The 22,414-nt window shown below is 39.6% G+C and overlaps 2 protein-coding genes and 1 long non-coding RNA gene across 3 annotated transcripts; 2 read left to right on the top strand and 1 right to left on the bottom strand.

Annotated features, from left to right (window-relative positions):
- rassf4a (Ras association domain family member 4a) lies at window positions 1-18,542 on the bottom strand. The gene is made up of 11 exons (XM_083987686.1): window positions 18,447-18,542; window positions 12,975-13,043; window positions 12,763-12,838; window positions 4,969-5,075; window positions 4,130-4,194; window positions 2,929-3,098; window positions 2,397-2,498; window positions 2,267-2,318; window positions 2,033-2,154; window positions 1,066-1,163; window positions 1-115 (listed from the first exon to the last, which is right to left on the bottom strand). Exons 2-11 carry the CDS (start codon window positions 13,025-13,027, stop codon window positions 28-30), a joined length of 933 nt encoding a protein of 310 aa, XP_083843812.1. The 5' UTR covers window positions 13,028-13,043; window positions 18,447-18,542; the 3' UTR covers window positions 1-27.
- LOC310997864 lies at window positions 6,784-7,719 on the top strand. The gene is made up of 2 exons (XR_014595956.1): window positions 6,784-6,855; window positions 7,062-7,719. It is a non-coding gene; the product is annotated as an uncharacterized lncRNA (long non-coding RNA).
- Window positions 13,640-15,325, top strand: LOC310997756 (C-X-C motif chemokine 10-like). Its single transcript, XM_083987548.1, has 4 exons — window positions 13,640-13,752; window positions 13,946-14,075; window positions 14,175-14,258; window positions 14,794-15,325. The coding sequence occupies exons 1-4, from the start codon at window positions 13,698-13,700 to the stop codon at window positions 14,927-14,929; spliced, it is 405 nt and encodes a 134-aa protein (XP_083843674.1). The 5' UTR covers window positions 13,640-13,697; the 3' UTR covers window positions 14,930-15,325.
- Window positions 18,543-22,414: the final 3,872 nt, after the last annotated feature.

The following is a 22,414-nucleotide window of genomic DNA, read 5'->3' as shown; positions in this document are numbered from 1 at the left end:
CACAAACACACTCACACATACAAACACTCACACGTACACAGCCTGCTCTACTCTGTCGGCGGAGTGAGCTCTGCCTTCGAGCTGGTGCACAATCATAGACTTCAGAGCACTGTACCTGCAGAGGTGAGAAAGCACACAGGATTAAAGACCGCTACTATTATACATTCACATACAGACATAAATGAGTGACCAATAGTATGGTGAAACAACTTCTGCATCTATTTATCTTTTCTTTATAAGTAGGCATTGCATGACCAAACCAAGATTTCTATTTCAACCTGCTGATTACTACACATTAGCTTGTATTTATGGCGTTGGAATGGTGTATGTGGAATTGACTCAAAGGGATAGTTCAACCTTTTTGGCAAATTGGCCCATTGCCATAATCGATAGGTTCGTTATCTTTATTTGTCGGTGCAAGCTATTTGTAAAACCGTCGAGCCGAGTGGCGAGCTGCTGAGAGCTACGCTACAGAGGCTAATGGGATTTCTTGGTTTCCCTCATCAAACTCATCAAATACACAATCCAACAACTCCAAAACGCTCTGGTGGACAAGTTGTGACCTGCACATTAACCACGAGATAATAACGTTGAATGTGCAGGTCACAACTTGTCCACAAGAGCGTTTTGGAGTTGTTGGATTGTGTATTTGATGAGTTTGAGGCCTTTCCCCAGTTTTTGGCCTTTTTATGTAATGTCTTGACAACAGTGACAGTGTTGGATGTTACGAGTGCATGCAAGGCGAGCTGTAAAATATCCCTCTGCATGTAAAACAATGAATCATTATGTTTGAGCCCACATGCTACAAGTAAACAGACATACGCACGTAGAAACACATAACAGGGTTAAAGGGCTGAAATATCAGTCATATGAGTTAAATGATTATGCAGTCAGTGAAAACAATGAGTGATGAATGTTTCACACAAACACAGTCTTCATTGAAGACAGGCAGCCTTGTTTTGATGTTAGATACTGGCCTCACATAATGAAATCAGCTGTGGTCATTAAAGCCGGCTTTGTCTCGACTGAAGCCAGTTTTGCAACCCTGAAAGATTGTTGACTTACTTTTTGGTCAGTTTGTTTATCTCACGTTCTTCTTCTTCTTTAAGTTTCTCTACGAAGCTGTCTAAAACAGGGATCTCAAACTTTATGTACTGGGCAACCTGTGGAGAGAAAGATTCAGACATAAGTTTGAATGAGCTACACATCAATTAAATGTCTTCATACTTCTTTTCTTTGTCCAAAATAAATAAATAAACACAAATAAAATGAAAGAATGAAAGAGCTAAAAATTGATAATAAAATATTAATACTAATGGATTACATTGACTGTCTGCAACACAAGGCGACCCTTTTCAATAGATAGTAAAAAAAGGTTATGAACAAACAAAAATCACATTATTTGTATTTAAAAATAATAAATAACATTCAAAATGACAGTAATTTGAAGAAGGCAACCTATAAATCTGTTCCCTCTTCCTCTAAAACAGCTTGTTCTGTGGTGCATCCACAGTGACCAGAAGGTTAATTCTGCAAAGAAACTTTACTGTTGAATAATTTAAATGTAATCTTTAAATACCCAAAGCAGCACAACCAAATCTTAGTCACCTCCATTCATGGCAAAAATAATAGGTGGATATTTCAATTCCTGGGGAGATAAAACTTTATCTATAGCACTGACAGATGATCTGATATTTAAACTTCTATTACGGTGTTGATATAAATATATCTTTATATACTGTATATTAGATTTCACTATAGAGAATCTAGAAAACTCTCCAGCAACAGTCTGGTTTTATTTATATCACTCGGTTCAGACACAACACACTGTTGATCACCTTAGTCTATTGTTACATCAGTCCCAAAACAGGATATCTTTCCTCATCTGGCTAAATTTAACCCAACTGTCTGTCATTGGTCCATTGTTTCCTTGTGTGTCTATGTAGAGGACAACACATAAAAAAGAAAAAGAGTAATTTATTGTAAAACAGATGAGAGGGAGAGGGAGTGGTGGCAGGAGGCCCAGACTCACATCATACGTGACTTCCTCCCCCAGGTCGGCCTCCATGATGAAGATCTTGGAAATTTTCTCGCAGGGTCCATAAAGCACCCGGGCCACCAGCGGGTACTCACCATCTCTCAGGCAGGACCTCTCTACAAGGTCACAGTCCAAGACAGCAAGTGAACACAAACATACACACTCACAAATTACACAAAAAAATGCATAATGTCTGGTGAGAAAACCACAGTGAAATGTACGACTTACCACCAGACTCGTGCACCATATAAAGGACAAACTCTTCAGGATTATTCTCCACCTTAAAAAACACAAAAAACATTTTATTTCTTGTTTTCGGTTTTCCTCATGACACCACCAGTGTCTCACTGTCGCTCACCCTGAACTTGTGCAGCAGCAGGTTGAGGACTTGACCGGTCGTCATGGAGCTGTTTACTCGGACGTTAGTGACTGAACCATAGGCTGGAGTAAACACAGATGTCTGAGGGAAAGAAAAATAAACAAGCAAGAAACGTGTAAGTGAGAGAACACAAAGTTTTACAAACACTGCTGAGTCCTTGATGTGAACATGGATTCCTGGACTTGAACACCTTGGACATTTTGGACCGGGAAATCTAAAACAAAAAGGAAATCCCTCAATCTGAAGCTGGAATCTGTTCAAAAACAACACACACACACATGCATGAGGTCAGGACACGCACACCAGGAGAAACTGATGAAGGAACTCAGTGTAACCTTGTATTCTGCAGCACATTAATAAAATCAGCCTACAGCAGGCCATTGTGAGACGGAGCACAAGTGCAGGCACACCCGCACAGGAAACCACTGCCCCTCTGCACCTGGAGATGTGTCAACAACGGGATACATTAATGTGTGCACTTGTGTGTGTGTGTGTGTTCTGTTTAATGTACCTTGTGGTTGTAGAAGTGTCCATTGATTGAGAACCTGTGTGTGCGCAATCGCTGCAAGTCTCTGGCCGTGTGTGTCTTTGTCCTCCTCTGGACGCGCATGAAGGAAGCGTCACTCCTGGTCCTCAGCAGCTGAGGAGAATCCTCTTCCTCCTGACCACCCATGTCACCACCTCAGGGACGCACGTGCACAAACACACACCCCTCTTAACACGTGTAACAGCTGTTTTTCATATGTGTCGCACAAACTCAAACGGAATATGGAAAGAATTAGTTAAGATTTCTTTTAAGAGACTTAAAAACTTAATTCACTTGGTTTATCCATGGTTAAATCTATTATTCTCTCCTCGAAGTTGCCAGAGCATGTTGGCTCTACTTACCTATTTCATTTCTTATATAGAGTTTAATCAATAATTGAGTCAAATTTTAAAGCCAATAGGCACTATATTCAATGTAATCATATTATTTGAAAAGTCTATATCTGACTAAAATCTGCCATCCTACATCACGTATCTTTCGTTTCAGCATAAGAAAATGGTACACTCCATAATGAATAAACAATTTTGAACACTTCACATGTGAACATTCATTGATATGATAAGCACCAACATCACCACATGTTACATTACATGGTTTCAATTTTAATAAAGACACTTATGTTAGTGTCACTTTATTTTACTGTAATTCAAAGTTAAAAATGTACAATAAAATAGAATTAATATCATAAACATGTGCTGTATTATTCCCCCTTAGTTTTTCAATCAGAGTGTTTATTCCTTTGGGACAGCATTACTGTAAAATCATCACGTGACAAAACTATAATGAATTCCAAACCAATGCTTTGTGTTAGCAGGGGGAGTAAATAAGCTGTGAACATCCCATCTCAATTATTTATCTTTGAGATGTCAGCAGTTGACAAAACTTCTTAAAAAGCCCAATGTCAGCCCCATGACTAAATCCAGCCCTGATTATTTATAGTCCTGGTGATCTGATCTGACCTCCTGCAATAATCTGTGCTCAACATGTGAGCTAGCCTTTTTCCATTTGAAGCGCTGAATGAAGCACTTGTGGAGCTCTAATCCGTTTCAGTAACTGTGGTGTGTGCGCGTGTGTGTGAGTGTGTTTAATCTACAGTAATCCATCAGGTGTGTTTGTGAGTGTGACTGTGAATGTGTGACAATAACTGCACGTGTCCATTACTCACCTGCTGGTTCAGTTTCTCTGTCCAGCGAATTATTGTTTGCAAATGCCACAGAGGATCTGTCGTTACTGTGGAGACAGAGGGAAAACATGCTCACTGTTGGTACAAAACTTAATATGCATCCATGTGTTTTGCAAATATAACATTAGCAGTAACTAACTTAACAACATATTTTCTATCACCTTTAACAATTATTTCATGTAAAACTTGAGACATGAGGTGAAGAATATAACTCTCCTCCTCTGTACTCCCTCCTATTTTTTCTAAATGAGCCTATTTACCTTCATTACACACTACTACAGTATGTTCATTTTTTACTTGCATTGCAATTATGGATATTTCCATTATTCAGACAATCATTTTTCTTCATTAGCCTAATTTAATTCTTGTTTTGGTCAAAAAATTTAATAAAACTGAAAACCATTAAAATTTCCAAAATTCAGATCCAACAGTAATACTATATATTATTGATTTGTGTGACCTAATATCCAAAACCCAACATATTGATTTTATTTTATATGAATGAAAAGTGTCAAATCAGAGAGATTTTTAGATGTCCTTTCTTTATGTCTATTTTTTTTCAGGGTTCATTCACTATCTCATCTGAATGTTTTCTGAGATAAATTCTTTTATTTTGTCTTATCTTAATTAAAAATCATCATGACAGCAGTCATCAGGTAGAAGCAGTTTCCACAGCTTCCTCAACTAAATAATACAGGGTGGAGTTAAACTATTAAGATGTGGAATTTCTCCGCTATTGTGTGAGAGTTCACTGTGAATGTTACTGCTCCACATCTGTTTGTTCAGGCATCTGTGTGTCAGTGTGCAAAAGGTTCTTGTACCAGTTGAGGCGAAATCTTTCATTGTCGTCGTACATCTGAAGCCTGATTGGTCGGCGCAGGCCCCAGTAGATGTTCAGCAACCCCTCGAGGATGAGCTCCCCATCCTCCTGTACACAATAGCACACACACACACACACACACACACACACACACACACACACACACACACACACACACACACACACACACACACACACACACACACACACACACACACACACACACACACGTATAACAATAATTATCAGCAGTCATGGTCAGGGGGGATATCCTGCTGGCCACCTGCCATAGTGGCTCAGTATCAGGTGTACGTGCAGAAGCAGCCGCTCACAGCAACACGGTGAACCCTCTCCTCTTGGAGAAAACCTGTAAGCCCCCCCCCCCCCCCCTTTTTTTTTTTTTTTTTTTTTTTTTTTACACAGTACAAGGATGAAGTCACGTCTGAGAAGGCAGCAATAATGGGAACAGGGAACTTGTGCTGCTTTTGGTCACGTACACACAAGGGAGCAGTTTTGATTTCACAAAAGCGAAACTCTAAAATTAAATTGTAAACGTCCACACAGCTGAGAACAGAGAAAAAGTGTTTACATGCTCAACCAAAACAAATTGGCCTCTCGCATGAGGTCGCACAGCTGATTTTTTTGTCCAAATTTGACAATTGAGCCACAAATAAATGTAATGGTAACCTCACATAACACATGTAATCACTTTGACAGATAGATTACCATCACACCATCAGTAAACACTGTATCTAATGACTAAATCTCATTTGAGTGATAATACAATGAAGCCCTGTTCATAATAATCCACAAATGTCAGTCTGATCAGCTGATGCATTTCCAGATGGAAATTTGGTTACCCTGTGGTGCTTTTTTAAAATTAAATCCAAGTAATCTAATTGTTTGGTAAACAAATAAAAAGATATGTCTGGGTAAAGCATTATACAAGAATCACAAATGTGGTGATTACAATTATGCAACTTTGTAAATAATATAGGCCTACTGCACAGTGTGTTGGATTTACTGTAATAGTTAATGTGGCAGTACCATGGGATGTGAGACAGACTTTCGGCCTCAGTCTGGTCAGATGATGAATTATTTATGAACAGTTTTGTCTGGCTCTTGAGGAACAAAACATCACACTCAACAGAGAAAGATGAATTCAGTGCTAAGTAACCACAGACTGAAAGGCCAAAATATGTAGCCTACAAAATACTGTATGTAAAATGTACAAAATCTTTTTGTACTTCATGATTAATTTGCCTGACAGAAAAATGTGTTTCATTTAAATAATCCCCCCAAAAGTAAAGCTGTACAAGAGGTTATATAGGCAGAAAAACTGTTTTTCTCCATGGACAATCAACCACTGTGGACTGTGAAATCCAGATTGTTAATGGTTTTATTCGCATGGATAACTTGTGGATTACGTATTTCTTGTCATACAGTCGGGGGAATCAAAATGAAGTGGTAATAATTTTGATATGTTCCTAAATTAATGTAAATGTCAGAGAGGGCGGGCGGGGGAGAAGAAGCAGAAAGTAGGTTTCTGGAGGTGTGTCAGATGGCTCCCAGGGCTTCATTGTTTCTGGAACATAAACAGTCGGAGCAGCTGCACCACTGAACCTCGCTGACCCGCCACTCCTGAGTTTCCTGAACAGGCATGAACACACCCTCCCTTACACATACACACACACACAGACACACACTGCAGATGAGAGTAAGGTCAGCAGGGCTATTTTTGGCAGCTGTGGTTAATCACTCTGCTGCACTGTGCCTCTATAAAGCCTGGAAACCGCTCTGGTCCAGTCATACTCAACTGATCAACTGAACGGACTAGACATCACTCTGCTTCGCTCTGCGTGTCGGACTCAGAACTGAAGCCGCAAAGGTGAGAATACTTCTTCTTCTGTTTCCATTATTAGCTATTCTTTATTACAATCCAGCTGTACCTACTAAGGAATTATAATACGTTTACATATTTACTTGTTACAATATGAAAAACTAATTTAGCACAGACAATTAAAATTTAAAACAAAATTTATTTTTAGTTACCTAATATTTAACTAACTGTTTTTTTTCCCTCTCCCACTTTAGCATGAAACGCAGGCGGTTGTTGCTTTCTCTGCCTCTCCTACCTACCATTACTGAGACGCTGGAGGACTTGCCTGTCCCCCCCACATCCTCCCTGTGTACCCAGGGCCCAGAGTCTCTTGAGGACTACATGACCAGTATTCAGGCCCTTGCTCGCCCCGTTGAGGCCCCGAGCTGCGGCCCCGTCAGACTCCAGAGGTCCCCCAGGCTACGGCAGTTCTCAAAGGCTCAGATGAAGCTGTCTGTTTCAGCTTCACTTCCTCGCGGGTCTCCCCGCGCACTAAGGACTACCAGAGCTTCCAGCCTGAGTCTAAACAGCACAGAGGATTTATCTCTGAAGATGGGCAGAGAACGAGACAACAAGGGCAAAGACCCCATGGACTGGCTGTTTGGCCAAATAAGGACTTGAAGGGAGACGCGGTTGCGCGTCCTGTGGACACTTTGGTGGAATATCTCATAATAAATCTGGCTGGAAGGACCTGCTGTGTGTATGGAGATTAAAACAGAGCGCTGGTTCATGGGACTCACTTATGAAGTCCTCACGAATGAAGAAGATCTATTTATTTCTATGCACTGAGGACTCAAGTCTACATGTTTACATTAATATTTTGTAAAGATGTCAAGGATTATGTTTTGTAATAAAAATACTTAAATAACCATGAATATGTTTACTGTTTGCTGTTTCTACTCCACAAATCTAATAATTGTTTAATCTTTAAAAATCAGTTATCACACAAAAGACCAGTGTCAGGTATTTCCCGGTTCAAGATATTCAAAGGTGATGATTTTCTGTTTGTTTCCCGTTTTCTGTCATAAACTGAATCTCTAGGATTTTGAAACTATTACCTTGGGGACTTTAAACTTAAACATTTTTAATATTTTCTTTCATCTCGGAAACTTAATGGCTAATTGAAATATGCTATACTACAGTTAGTTGGTTGAAAAGCTGTTATGGATTGACTCCACTTCAGTGTGAGCATATGTCAAGTATATCTTAATTATGAATAGATTCCTCAGGATTTATTGCAATTGCTGGTGGTGCTGGATGTATGAACTCTACTTAGCTGGGAGGCGTACTTTTTTAGTGCCTGGCAGATTTTAAAAGGCAATATCCTATGCTTACCTAAATTTCATTGGTGTAGTTTACTTCTGCCTCATTATCCTGTTATTCAAACTCATGCCATGTGAGTAATGTAGCTACTTGTTTTCCCTGAGGTATGAAACTAAATTCTTGTGAGGGAACTGGACTTGTAACTTTGTGTTTATTGTGTGAACACAGCTCGGTAGTGCAGTGGAGCAGTAGTGGAAAAGTTTCCGGAAACTGTGCAGACTGGAAACAAAGTCTCTGGATACGACCTCACTGAGTGTTTACATTTGTCAGGCAGTTTGGCAGGCGGCTGATGAGCTCTGCCCAAATTTATTGTTGTAATACTAAATGCTAATTTCATGCACGCATGTGCACCTGCACTCAGCGGCGTAGCCATCATTTTAGAAGTGAGGGGGACAAATTGTTCGAAGGTCTATTGAGTGATTTATCATCCTCTTGCATTCAATTGCACCTCTCCTTAGCAGCTAAAGAACCACACAAACAAACAGAACAGCACCAGGAAACCGACTTTAGCTCTTTAAAAATTATATACAATGTCAAAATCTAAACTAAAGTTGCCATACTCTGGTTGAGTTGACATAGAATGACCCTGAAGTGCGGGTGACATGTCCTCCGTGTACCCCGTGTCCGCTATGCGCCCATGCCTGCACTCCACCAGACCCAACTTTTATCACATCATAAGTTTGTGCTTTGTAAATCTATTCGGCTCATCAAATATTTCTGTATACGGTATATTTACATCTTTTGATAAACGATCAGATTAATTTATTAACAGAGCATGAAACCCATGACAGCCATACAGGATGAGGACTGTTAAAATAATGTGAATCCTATGTTACAGTCCTCACTGACCAACCATACTAATGTTTATTATCAGTGATTTTCAAATCTGAAGAACAAAACATGCCACTGACCTCTAGTGGTAATCAATGGTGCTGCATTGAGGACTGTTTTGCTTGAAAAATGCTTGATACTGCCACTAGAGGGAGCTGCACACACACATATTGATATTTGGCATCAGCGCAGCCAAGTACAGTAAAACACATTCAGCTACTCGAGTGCCCAGAGCTGACTCAGACTGAAATGTTTCAGCTAACCACGGTATAATGTGACCACATTATTTGGTAAGAGGTGGGTTTAACTGTTTGAATGGCAATGCTTCAAATTCAAGGTTTAGCCCTTTGTGAACTTATGGACCATGCTGAAGTGCTCTTTAGCACGACAGTGAATTGATCCTGGATCCAGAGAACATTCTGCTGTGTGAGCAGTAAAAGAGGAAGATGCCTCCAGAAATCAAGATAAGTTTCCTTTTGACTTATAACATAGTTGTACTCTAAGGAGTATATGTCGGTACATGTTTTTTCCTCAACACTGGCATTAAACCTCCAATCACCTGACGTGCAATGTCATGACATGACTAATAGGCCTACTTATCACATGACTACACCTGTAGAGCACAACCATGACACAATCTTTAAAAAATCCTTTCAAATCGCAAACAGACTTTTTCCTACACAAAACCTGTTTGCATTACTCCAAACAATCGCCCGACAGCTAAAACAAACACACAGACATGTCAGATAGATATCGCCGTAATGAAGCTCTGTCTGGGAATTATGGTAGGCTACAAGTAAAATGGCTGGTTGTCATCAAGTTCATAATGAGTTTCCTGATTTCATCTTATGCCAGCTTCAACTCCAAGAATTTCACTGCTGAGTAATATGTTTGTCCCTCATATCCACAAAATACCTAATGAGTCAGTAATGACAAAACGTTAGTCTCACCCTCTGTGGTTTAAGAGGTTTACGAAGTCTAGCAATGTCACTGTACATGAATGTATAAATCCATTTCACAAAAAACAAGAAGAATTTACATTAAGTGTAGCTCTACACAACATTACAGTTGTTAACATATTATTAACATAGTATGGCAGGAGGACCTTTTCATTACAACATATCCCCCATTACATTTCAGTACATTATATTATGCTCACTCATGGGGAGATGTTTTTGTCCAGCGTGATCTACAAGTGAGGGACCTCACTTCACTAAAGCCTCAGTGCAATAGGAGATACTGGGAGATTGTGAAGTACTGCATTTATTCAATAAAGAAAGAATAACAGGTGAAGAGGTTTATAATAAGTGCTGGTTAGGAGGATAACAGGGTTAGGAGAGGAGGTGCCTTCAGGAGAAGTGAGTTTTAAGAGATGATTGAAGTTAGAGAAGGATATGATTTGTTAGCATTCGGCATCAGGGAAACACTAACAAGAGCTGCCTCGACTTCAATCGCATGTGGGAACGGCAATGTCACATCCTACTCTAACAATACGGGAACAAGAGAGTTAATTTGGTAGTTTTTGAAGCTTTTGGGTCATATCACATAATCTTCACAAACAGACAATGCTGCTGATGATGTTGATGTTCAAATTTAAATTTTCTTGGCAGTTTAAAGGGGTAATTTGGAAGTTTTCTCATGTTTCTTACGTTGCCTTGCCATCATTGTCAGCATGTTATGTACCAAATACACTCCCTTTGCAAGGCAAGGACATTTTAATTGTGTAGCCCATTTTTGCAAACAGTTTTTTTCAAAGGGCTCTACATGGCATCATAACAACATCATGCCCCTAGCCTAGACCCTCGCATGGACTGAGGAAAAACTCCCAAGAAAATCCTTTTAACGGAAAATTTTGGAGAAACCTCAGGGACCTCAACATAATCAGACAGAGATACCAGGGGCTGCAGCATGCTAACCTCTCCACCACTGAATGAAGGAATTGACTTTGATGATGAACTCACAAAGTGTTTTCTTGTCCTTGTTTATAAAAGTTTGAGCTCAACAACGGAAAAAGCAGTTGAGAAACCAGCTGTAACATTACATTGCTCTTCTTGAGCTTTCGAGTCTATCACACTGCCACTGTTTTGACAGCTGCTGTCTCTAAGGCCAAGAACAAACTCTTATTCTGAAAAAAAGTCATTGCAGATTCAACTTGTGAACTATTTGAACAGTGGAGCAAGAACAGACTTGTGTTTTTCAACTGACTGTTGAAATTTCAACAGTCACATCGGCCAGATTATCAGATTGTGCTGGTGTAGCGTTACAGCTGGAGTGAAGTTTTAATTTTTGTCAGCATCACTCTAATCTAATCACACTAGACTGATCAAACAATGCAGTCTTGATGGCATTTTTTTATTTATTTATTTATTTTTTTACAACGCTTCTGTTAAAACCACACTGGACAGATTTTATTTACTATACTGTGCCTGAACTGAAACACTGATTTGTTTTATAGCTAATATTTGAAGACTAATGAAATATTATTAGATATATGTTTTGCATTATATGAATGCTTATATGAATGCGTAATTGTCCTTGTTTGCTGTTTTCAACCTTTCTTTCCAAACTGGAACATTGGACAACTTGAGCAATTAATGTGAAATGAAATGTACTGTACAATCAACAATAGCCTTTTTAAAAATAATATTATATACATTATATAATCACACTTATACATGAATATATATTCAAGTATTTATATATTGGATTGAAGTGATTCTAGTCTGAGCTGAATCCGTTTAGTGATTGACCCAACATGTTTTGGTTGAAAGTAAAAAAAAAAAAAAAACCCACAAGCAGCCAAATTCCATGTCAAATCTTCAGCTGAGCAGTAAATAATTATGTTGTTGAGTCATTCTTTGTTATGAGTTCACTTTAACAACTTCTCATCCAAGAACAATGTTTCTGTCTAAATCTGTTGTAGAGGTTCAGGATATTGCGCCTTTAACTTCCAGTTGATACTGAGTCAATGTCATGACGTCTGGTGTTTTTTTACTGCACATGTGTATGTTGCATGTATGTTCATCAGGCCTGTGAACATGGGGGGATTTTCCCAGAGTGAGACGATGGAGTGAGGCTGGCGGAGGGGACCAGAAAAGAGGGACAGACCATGACCACCCTGCTATGTACTGCCCACACACACACACACACACACACACACACACACACACACACACACACACACACACACACACACACACACACACACACACACACACACACACACACACACACACACACACTCAGACAGATATGATCCTGTTCTCAAAAACCTGCTTGCGAACACAAAGGGGAACTCCCGACCAAAAAATCAGAATAGTTATCAAACAAATAACCTCTAAGTCTTACAAACATCTCCACAGACAAACCACGACAGCAGGCGTTTACCGTGGAACTGCTTTGCTAAGCAGTGAGTACATATGACTGAAATGTACAACTCCCTCTCCCTCCATCCAATTCCATTTTCCTTTTGTGGTTAAGGTTTTTTTTGTGGTTTACCAGCTCCTTGGTAAGTTGCACAAGAAGCCAGAAATTGCAGAGGTGCACTGACCCCAGCATTGTCGCCATATTTGAGGCATGTTTGGTCTCAGGTTATCTGTCTAGGGATCAAAGTGGTTCCAGTTTTGATTTGTGCACAACGCACTCTCACTGCCAAGGAATTATCGGTAACTCCCCATGTTTATTTCCTCCAGCTGCAGCATCTCCTGTCCTGTCAGGTGACCAGGTGACCTCTGTGCAGCCGAGCTATCTTTCTTTTCTTACCTCACGAGTCCTCAGCTGGAAGTTTTTCCCCTCATGGTAACAGTTGTAGGTCCTCAGAAGTGACAAGACGTCAGACCTGAGTGTGAACACGAGGACACAAAGGAAAGATTAGCTCTCACGGCTCTCACACGATCGCAGCAAAGATGAAATTCAATACATGCAATGGCTTTTGTGAGTTTACCTTATTGTATGTAATTACTAAAAGGACTTACTTTGGTATAAGTTTCTCTTCACTGAGCTTCACGCAGGTCTGACGCTCACCCATTCTGTCTCAAGTGCAGCTGTGGCACAAAAATATGACAACCATTAAAAATAACATTAGGATGACATTGTTTCACTTTGCATGTGAATCTCATATGCTATCATATTTCATTTTGACTCAATTTGAGTATTCGAAAGTGTTTCTTTTACAGTGCAGGGATGGACATTTAGGAGAAATCACATGATGTTTGTTGACCGGGAGCCAACAAACTGATAGATGTCGTGTCGTTGCGGCAAAGCCGAACAAAGCCTGGAAACTGACACTGTGTCTTCATGTCTCATTCAAGGACAACTCTGTTTCTGTGTGCAGCCTCTTCTTAACACTTGACAAGCACTTAACTAATGATAAGAAACGCAAAGAGAAAGTTGTCTCACTGGTGCAGTCTTAGAGTGCACAACTGCTATCTTTTTGGTTTAATTTATTCAATGCTTGGTGAAAACCATTAATCACTGTGTCCTTCAGGGTGTCAAGTCTCCTCTAGAAAAAGTAGGGAAACGCTGTCCCTGATCCCTGCATCCTGGTGGCTGCGCGTCCTGATTTTGAGAGGTGCCATGGGGAATTTCCTGGTTTGGAAAGCCCAGCGCTAAAGAAAGCGGGGGAGGAGCACAAGTATAAAGCAGCAACATGTGGCTCAACAGGCTCAGAGAGAGTCAACGCTCAGCTTGCCCCCACCATGAAGTCAGTCTGTCAGCTCGTCTTCCTCAGCCTCTGCTGCGTCCTGATCGCAGGTAAGAACCTATAAATTTATCTTTTTTTCTTATATTTGCTTGTTTTTCTTCGATTAAATGAGGATACAGGGAAAATTTGGATTGTTGTTTTGTTTGGGCAAAACTCTCAACGTGTGAACTTGCAGTAACTTAATCCCTGCTTGGGCTGTGCTGTTTCTAATTAACCTATAATCCTGTTATGGTGTGTGTGCAGTGAGAGAGTCGGAGAGCACGTATGTCCCGGGAAGATGCATGTGCCCACATTCACAAACAGGCGTCAGGGGGCAACTGAAAGACCTCACAGTCTACCAAAAGAGCCCCAGCTGCAGCAAAATCACAGTCATGTGAGTGCCACATCCTGCAGACAAACACATTCATGCATACACACACACAAATGAAGATAAATGTGATTCAAAGTTTTTTTTTCCATGTGTTTTTTTTAGAGTGACACTAAAGGGAAACAATGAACAAGTGTGTCTGAATCCAGAAGCACCGATGGGAAAACAGCTAATTCGCTGCTGGAATAGGTGAGCATCAGTGAAAGTTAACTAGTAGGACAAACACACCGTCTTTACAGGTAGAAACTGTAGACATGTCCTGAAAACCTTGATTTCTAGAAGGCAAAGGGATACCAAGACTTGTAAAGCAGAGGATCCTTTTATTGTTAAGTTAGGTTTGTTAGTTACTTAGTTTGGCAACGACCTTTGTACTTGGCAACAACAGACTGCAGAATATTCATGTTACTGTGGTAAAGAAGGGCTCCACCCATTTTTATGGCCAACAATATCTTAGTTGTTGCCAAGCCAGTGCCTGTATTAACATGGCACCTATTACCTCTGGCACGCTGGTAATCCGATTGTGTTGACTTTTGTATTAGTGCCAAAATTTGGCTTTCATTTTCTTGGCACTTTTATTGGCTTTTCCTATATAAGCTGTTAATGCATTATTAAATCTACCAAGCTGAGAGCTTTGGTTTTAGCCCACATTGTCTAATATTACAGGAGCATATTCCCAGCTCTACTTCCATGCTAAAATTTACACTTCTTCTGTTGTGTTTTCTAGAGCTCACAAGTTGGGCCGTGATGTGAAACTGTGTCTGAAGAGGAGGAGAGGGAGAGGGAGAGGCGGGCAGCGCCGACGGTCCCGACTGAGGAGCGGTGGCCAACACTCGCAGGCTTCATCCTCAGACTCGCAATAATCAGCCGTCCTGACAAATGAAATGAAGCTACTGCATTGGACAGAAGTGGGCACATACCGATTCTTGCCAAACTGTGGACTCATAACTCCAGGCAGATGTGTCACAGACGAGATGTCAAGCTCCCCTGAATTTCTGTCCGGGCTGTAAATTGAACTGCTCTTCTACTCGCCAGCGGTGGGGGGCTTTCCTGTGCAAATGACTGAAGCACCAGATGTTTTATTTTAAAGCTAGGTTTTAGCTCTAAAACACTATCAAATGGTCAGTATATTGTTTATGTGTAGATCAGCGCACCTGTAAAAGCTAAGTGAACACTATGTTGGTTATTTATTTTTATACGAATATGGGAATTTTCTTCACAGATTGTGTCTTTTTTAAAATAAATATATCTGAACAATGGTGGAGCCTTGTGTTCTGTTTCTTTTGCTCTGATTTAAAAACACAATTACTTCCTTAACAGGATATGAGAGGTCACTTAACCCACTGTCTTCAGCTTTGGTTAATAAACTACAGGATGTGAGTCAGTGACACACTGAGCAAATATATCTCAGTGAAAACATCTGTACAAATATCTCAAAGCTGTAACAGGAGTTTATCACTGCTGTGACAGAGGAAACTAGTTAATGTAGAGCATTTGCTGGAGGTGTTTTGGAAAACAAGGCACCAGTGATTGTGTCTGTCATAGGTTGTAATGTTTTATGATGAACAGGCTCAGGTTGAGGTCTGGTGTTGCACAACAGGCTCATCCAGGTTGTCGGACGGCGTGACAGGCTTTGAAAGTGAGTTTTTATGATGGCCGGCTCATGAAAAGCAGCTGTGAGATTTCTTGTAAAGCATGTGACACAATAGATCCCACATGCACGCACACACGCGCACACACACACACACACACTTCTGCCCACTTTTGCCCTGCTCTCACATCGATCTGGGGAACAGATATTGTATAACCACCGCGTGTGTCCACTTGTCCTTTCCCACGACAACAATCGAACTGGTCTGTTGCTAAACTGCCATGAAATCATCCTGAGTTCACAGCACACGGCGGGAAAACAGAAAGTGAAAGTAAACGGCTCAACAAAGACGCCTTTGTCTCAGGTAGAGCTGGGAAAGGAATTTGCCCATATTTGGTGCATTTAAACGTTTCCAGGCTCCTTTGAAGCTCCCATCAGAATTTTTCATTTCTAATGGGATTAGACAGGATACCAGCTGAGGGGATATGGCACCAGCTGTCTGGATAACTGTCTTGCTTCTGTGTGGCATGCAGAAACTCTCCTTAAAATCCTCAGCACACATAATCCAATACTTTATAAAAAAAAATTAAACAGCACTACACTTATATGAGAGCAGTAGGCTATGTGTACCTCCTTCATTGTTCAATAATCTACAGTGCCACTACTACCACTACCCTACAGAATGTCAATAATTAGAAAGAGGCTTAGTCTTAAATACATAAAAAGCTTGAATTGTAATATTTACATGATGATATTTACCCAAATACTTGAATGATTCTCTTCTGTTATTCTGCTAACACACATTTAGTAACAGAGTATTGAGTATTTACTGAGTATTGTCCTACAGACAGAAGCTCTCATGACCCCCAAACCTCAATATACCAGCAAAGACATAAACTAAATGAAACTTCCTGATTCTTGAACACAAACTACAGATTTGCTGTTCCCCTTTCTCAGTCTTTAATACACAACTGTTACTGTGTTAATGAACAAGGTATAATGATGTTGTATTCACTAATAGATTTGTCTTATCTCAAGTTTAACTTGAAAGTGTTACTGTTGAGTTTTACTTTTTATGATGAAGTCAGATATTATTTTAAAAGGGAATTTTAAAATAAGATATAAATATGAAAAAAGTCTAGTAAAAGTGCAGTAACACTCTCTCATCTGTTTTAACTGTAACATACAGTAGTCTTTGCGTAAACACTTGTTTCTATGACAGCTGTCACACTGGCCATATAAACATGTCATTGATGTTGCAATGGTGCCACCCAGTGTCTAAAGTGTAATGCACACTGAAAATCATTGAGGTTCTCATGCATTGTAGCAAAACTGTCCCCCTCTCATTAATGGTCCATAAACCAGCTGACGAAGAAAGTGGTTTATTATGCAGTGACTGTAGTGTGTCTTCACCATGACACCACTTGCAGGGACAGAGCCTGCAGGCCACTTGATTTGATGTGTTTTTACTCCCCAGTGCTCAAAGCTCTGAGATCTTTATGCTATGGAGTTGCAGTGAATCATTTGGTCACATGATAAAGGCGATGATCTCTTTGCCTTTTTTTTGTATTTGAACTGAAGTTTGTCTTGGGGAAAAAAAAGAAGAGAAAAAAAAATGCTTGCATGAGCAGTGGCAGTCACCACAAAAACCAGGAAACAAGACTGCCCAGTACTGACTACAGCTGTCTGACTGGGAAGTGACTGCGGGAAGTGAGGCAGAGTTTCAGCTGAACAATGAACAACTGGGCAGAAAGAAATAGGCTAGGAGTCCAGTTGTTTTGAATTTCAGTCACGTCGCCGCTCCACTTATCACTCTTAAACAGTTAAAGATTAAAATCCCAAATTGTCTAAAGGACTCATCATCTACATAAAAATCTAACAATGTTTATGTTAATTCCTGAGGCAGGGGCTGCACCTACCAGCCCTCCTCCCTCCCTGTAATGACCTCTACCCATCTCCACTTCTCATCCAAGGAAACTGCTGACAGAGTAGGTGCATATAATGGGATGGGATGGTCAGTCTATCGCTCATGCATATTTATACATAATAATGGGTGTATAAATATTCCATAACTTAAAGGATTTCCAGTCTGTTACCATTATTATGAATTATTCAGCCACTGCACATGGCTGCACAGGAGATGGACCAAAGACTGTGCAAAGAAGATAAGGGTCACTTCACTGGCTGGTGATGCAGAGATTTAGGTGAATTTTATATTCTGTCTCTTCTCTTCTCTTCTCTTCTCTTCTCTTCTCTTCTCTTCTCTTCTCTTCTCTCCCTCAGCGGACAAAGAACCTTCATTGCAGGTCTGCTAATTGGTTTGATCATCGCGAGATTCGTATCCAATTATCGCACCTTCACCGGCAGCTGCGCCCAAAGACAATCTATTCCCATGCGTAAAAAATACTATCCAGCTACTCCAGCTCCAAATAGCACGTACACACACACGCACACACATACACACACAGTGCTTTTAACACAAACGTCTAGATTTGGAGACAAACGACGACAGGACAGACATCCCCCTGCAAAGCACTGATCTATTTCTTCTGCAGACAATAAACTGACGAAAAGAGAAGTTTTATAGCAGTCGTCAGGTTAGTAATATAGCCTAACTGATAAAATAAAATCGTTACCATTACAAACCTGCAGCAACTTCAGTTTTTTGTTTGTTGTCGGGTTTTAACCACGTGATTGTAAATGTAAAGTTCCCTCCCCCTCTGTATTACCTAATATAAAAAAACAACAACAACAGAAGCGGCAGTAAATTTGACCCGTTTGTTTCTTACCATATCAGAGCGCGTCTTCCGCGTATCTACCAGCGATGTTCGCTGTCCCGCACAACCTCCGTTATCTTCACGCCTCTCCGGCCGTGCGGCATTCAGAGCCGGAGGATAAAAACTGACAACGCAGTGATCCAATAGAAGGTACGTATCGGAAAGCCTCAGCCAATCAGCGTGTGAAAAGCAGGCGGGGTTAAGGCAGTCAGGGCCACATACCTCTCTCCTCCTGATCAAGGTGCATCTGAGTTCACAGCAGTGTCTTAAATTCAGCTCTTTGACAAAATAACAAAACAAAACAACTCAGGATAATTAGGCTATCAGACAATATTTATTTTACTAATTTTGTTATTCTAACCTATAATCCAGGTTGTTGTATTTTTAAAAAAAAAATTAGGGACCAATTTGTGATTTACTTTAATTTGTATATTGTATCATGCTTGAATTTCATTTTAGGATTTCACCTTTATTGTTACATGCTTTTATCCCATTTTTTTTGTTTGCCTATATATTAATATGTCAAATAAGATGTACAAAGAACCATCTAATGTGCATTTATTTTCACATACAGTAGCTATACAAGGATAAGAAAATCTAATCCCTCAATCACTAAAACACTGTCCAGCGCAGCAGTAAAGGAAGATGTCTCTTTAAGTGACCTGTTAAGATTTACTTCACCCATCCTGTTTTTGAGTCTGGATCTGCCATCTAGGAAACTATTGTAGGGTGGAAACACAAGCTGTAGGAAGTCTCTCTCTCCCTCTCCCTCTCTCTGTCTGAATAGGATTTATGATTTAACATGCACAGAGGAAGTAAGTTGTTCCAGCAGCTGAAAAACTTCCCTGACGGAGAACAGCTCATTCTAAAGGATATGGCTACGGGAAGAGGTCGGTGAGGCGTTTATGGAAGTGGTGTGGAAATACTGACGTTGTGTTCCTTCTCTTTTGTTTCTTATTGGGTCACTCGGCTGCTAGATATCCTCATGAAGAGCACAATGCCGCTCTGATTATGGCCCAGTGAGCGGCCATGAAAACCTCTGAAAACCCTGCACAAAGACTCCCTGTTCCCTCCATAAAGCACCAAAACATCTCCTGACTAGACTCACATGTCACAGCTTTGATATGCAGAAAAAACACTGTTTAAAAAGATTGAAAAAAAAGGACGTGACACCATATTGCTGCTGGTGATGTAGATTGTGTCTGATAAAGAGAAAGAGAATACTCCAGTTGTCTGCGATTCTTCAACTAGGTGCACTTTTAGCCATGTGAACTTGAAAAAAAAAAGTTATTCAAAACTGACCTAACACAGTCTCATAAGTTAAAATAGTTTGTCTAGTTTTAAGATCTGTAAGAGGACAAACTTAGATTACAAGGCAAATTGTTAATTTTGTACATTTTTTCTGATCTGCGATGAACAAATGTCATTTCCACCACATCTCAATATACAACTGTTATTCAATTATAAATAACTTATACCACTCTAAAACTATCTGAGACCCTTTTTGTAACTATGTTTTACCATTTTTTCCATAATACACAATAATCATACATTTATGAATTAAATAAATTCAATCTCTTAAGGACCAACTGCTGAATTGTACACCTGCTACATCTGGAATTTAATATTGCTTGGGTAGGGGCTTTTTAGAAAATAAATAACTTGAATTATTATGTAAAGTGGATCATGACCTTTTAAATTGTGGAGATTTCTTTTATGTGTGTTGAGAACTTTTACAATAATTTTTTTAAATGTCTTTGGTGGTGGAAATGACAGGGTGTTGTGGAAATGACAACAAATTAATGTGAATGTATAGAAACAGTAGACATTTATTGGAACATTTCTTAAACTGTCATTAAACAAAACCATCCCTGGTTGTAGTGTAGTCTAAAAGCCAATATCTAAGTTCCATCAAATAATAGATGACAAAAATGTATTTAGTCCCTATAGGCCTGTGACCTTTCTGCTGCTGTCTTACGTGGCATCTTAAAAAAATATAAATAAATGGAATATAACATTTAATTATATTATTAATGTTGATTAATGTTAATTTAATATGTAATATTAAAAAAATAACTACTCTCACAATCCATATCACTTGGACTTTAAGCATAAATGTCATTTCCACCACACTACTTTCTTTTCCACCACAGAGGATAATGTGGTGGAAATGATGGTGGTGGAAATGACATTTCTACAGTATTTTGTGAAAAAATGCAGACTAGCTTAACTGATTAGCTTTGAATTGATACTTAGGATTTCATGTATGCAAAATACACTTACTCAACTAAAAAAAAAAAACTTTAAAAAAACACCTATGAAGGTATAACATGTTTGGAAATGACGTGCAATAAATATATATACTGATCGAGCAACATTTATCTTAATTTTTCTTCAATAGTTGTTGATGAAATTGAAAATTCCCTCCATGTCCAACATGTGCTCTGATGTCAGTGTACATTGCCATAGAAACCATCCATACAATCTCTCAGAGAATTTTTTTAAGGGGACATTACAGTGCTGTGGTGGAAATGACCATGATACTGTGCGACAGATATATTTTGGATAAAAAATAATATTGATGGCTGTCTTACATTAAACACTATAATGTGTTTTAGTTATTTTACTGATACTTAATTCAGGCACATTAGTAGTTTTCAAATAAATCACATTTTTAAACATTATTTTCATTGTTGAAGTTTAAAAGTCTGGGTGCGCGACAAGGGTAAAACAGTGATTTTGACACTTGTAAGAATGTTGAAAAGTATGAAAAAATTATAATAGAAAGGTGGTACATTTTTTCTAAGGTGGTTTTATTGTTAGTTTGACAAAGAAAGTGGAATTTATACAATATGATGTGTATTTTTTAAAATATGACCAAAGAACATGTGTGTGTGTTTGCAAGTCTGGTGTCTGGCCCCGGCTCTCGGTGAGGTGTTTCCTGATGAATGAGACTCTCTGCTTCTATTGATTCTCTCCTTAAGCTTTGATGCTCCTGAGATGCTGCCTCTTAAGGCTACGTACAGTTGCATATCTACACTTCAGTGAACAAAAGACTGAGGAATACGGTGTGTGTACACTACAGTGTGTGCGCTTGTGTTTTGACAGAGCAAAACCGTATTGATTTATGACCTGAACAAAAGAGGAGGGTCTGCGTGGAGAATTTTATCATGTGTAGCATGATGAAAAAAAAGGAAAAACAATAACACGGGCTTTCCCTGCTTACATTTGTAGTAGGGGAGAGTGGGGTAAGTTGTCTCGTGGGTAAGTTGTCACATTCATTATATCTCAGCCACTAGGGGCCACTGCCACAAAACGTTGGTACTGACATTTTTAGACTTGCACTCTGACATGACCCACATGCTGCATTTTGGCAGGAAACACTCAAGGTTAAAGTAAGAGAACTTTTTGTGTTTTTCATGTCAATTTCGAACTATTTTTTTTCTCAGTGTTTTTCTTGTGATCTTTTATCCAATGGGTTTATATAAAAACAAGTATTACCAGTAAAAAGTATCAAGGGAGAGCTATATTTTACATTTGTTTTAGCTAGCTAGCTAGTTGCTAAATGGTAGTTAGCTTTGTTGTTAGCAAAAAAGTCCAGTTGGGGTAAGTTGTCACAGCTCTCCTCGGGGTAAGTTGTCACATACCCCGGTGTGTGTTAAGCATGCAAAGTGAAATGCAGGGTCATGCTAAGGCACTTAAATGGCCCTGCCAGCCTGAATAGATGTTGATTTCCCTTAAAGGGACATAAGGCAGGATGCTCAACACTGCCAAAGTGGCCGTAGTCAAAACACTTAGCCTAGTCATGTTGGAAAACCCTGTGTTACATAAAAATAGTAAAGTTAAAGGAGCAGTATGAAAGAATGTGGCCAAAACCTGTACTGCAGTCAAATTCAAAACACAGTAGCATGCACAGCAGCACCAGTGGTAGCTTAACTGGCAACCCAGAGGCCAAAATGCCCCTGACGCTGTGATTTGGG

Source organism: Trachurus trachurus, assembly GCF_905171665.1.
Source record: "Trachurus trachurus genome assembly, chromosome: 15".
Lineage (NCBI taxonomy): Eukaryota > Metazoa > Chordata > Actinopteri > Carangiformes > Carangidae > Trachurus > Trachurus trachurus.
The sequence above is the reverse complement of the archived record's forward strand: the minus strand, read 5'-3'. Positions and strand labels throughout refer to the sequence as shown.

Coding starts and splice junctions, on each gene's coding strand:
- rassf4a (XM_083987686.1), bottom strand. CDS start 13,027: ATGGGTGAGCGTCAGACCTGCGTGAAGCTCAGTGAAGAGAAACTTATA. Junction 5,076..12,762: donor TCCAGCTGAGGACTCGTGAG/GTAAGAAAAGAA, acceptor TATTGTGTACAG/GAGGATGGGGAGCTCATCCT. Junction 2,155..2,266: donor TATGGTGCACGAGTCTGGTG/GTAAGTCGTACA, acceptor GTGACCTTGTAG/AGAGGTCCTGCCTGAGAGAT.
- LOC310997756 (XM_083987548.1), top strand. CDS start 13,698: ATGAAGTCAGTCTGTCAGCTCGTCTTCCTCAGCCTCTGCTGCGTCCTG. Junction 13,753..13,945: donor CTGCTGCGTCCTGATCGCAG/GTAAGAACCTAT, acceptor GTGTGTGTGCAG/TGAGAGAGTCGGAGAGCACG. Junction 14,259..14,793: donor CTAATTCGCTGCTGGAATAG/GTGAGCATCAGT, acceptor TGTGTTTTCTAG/AGCTCACAAGTTGGGCCGTG.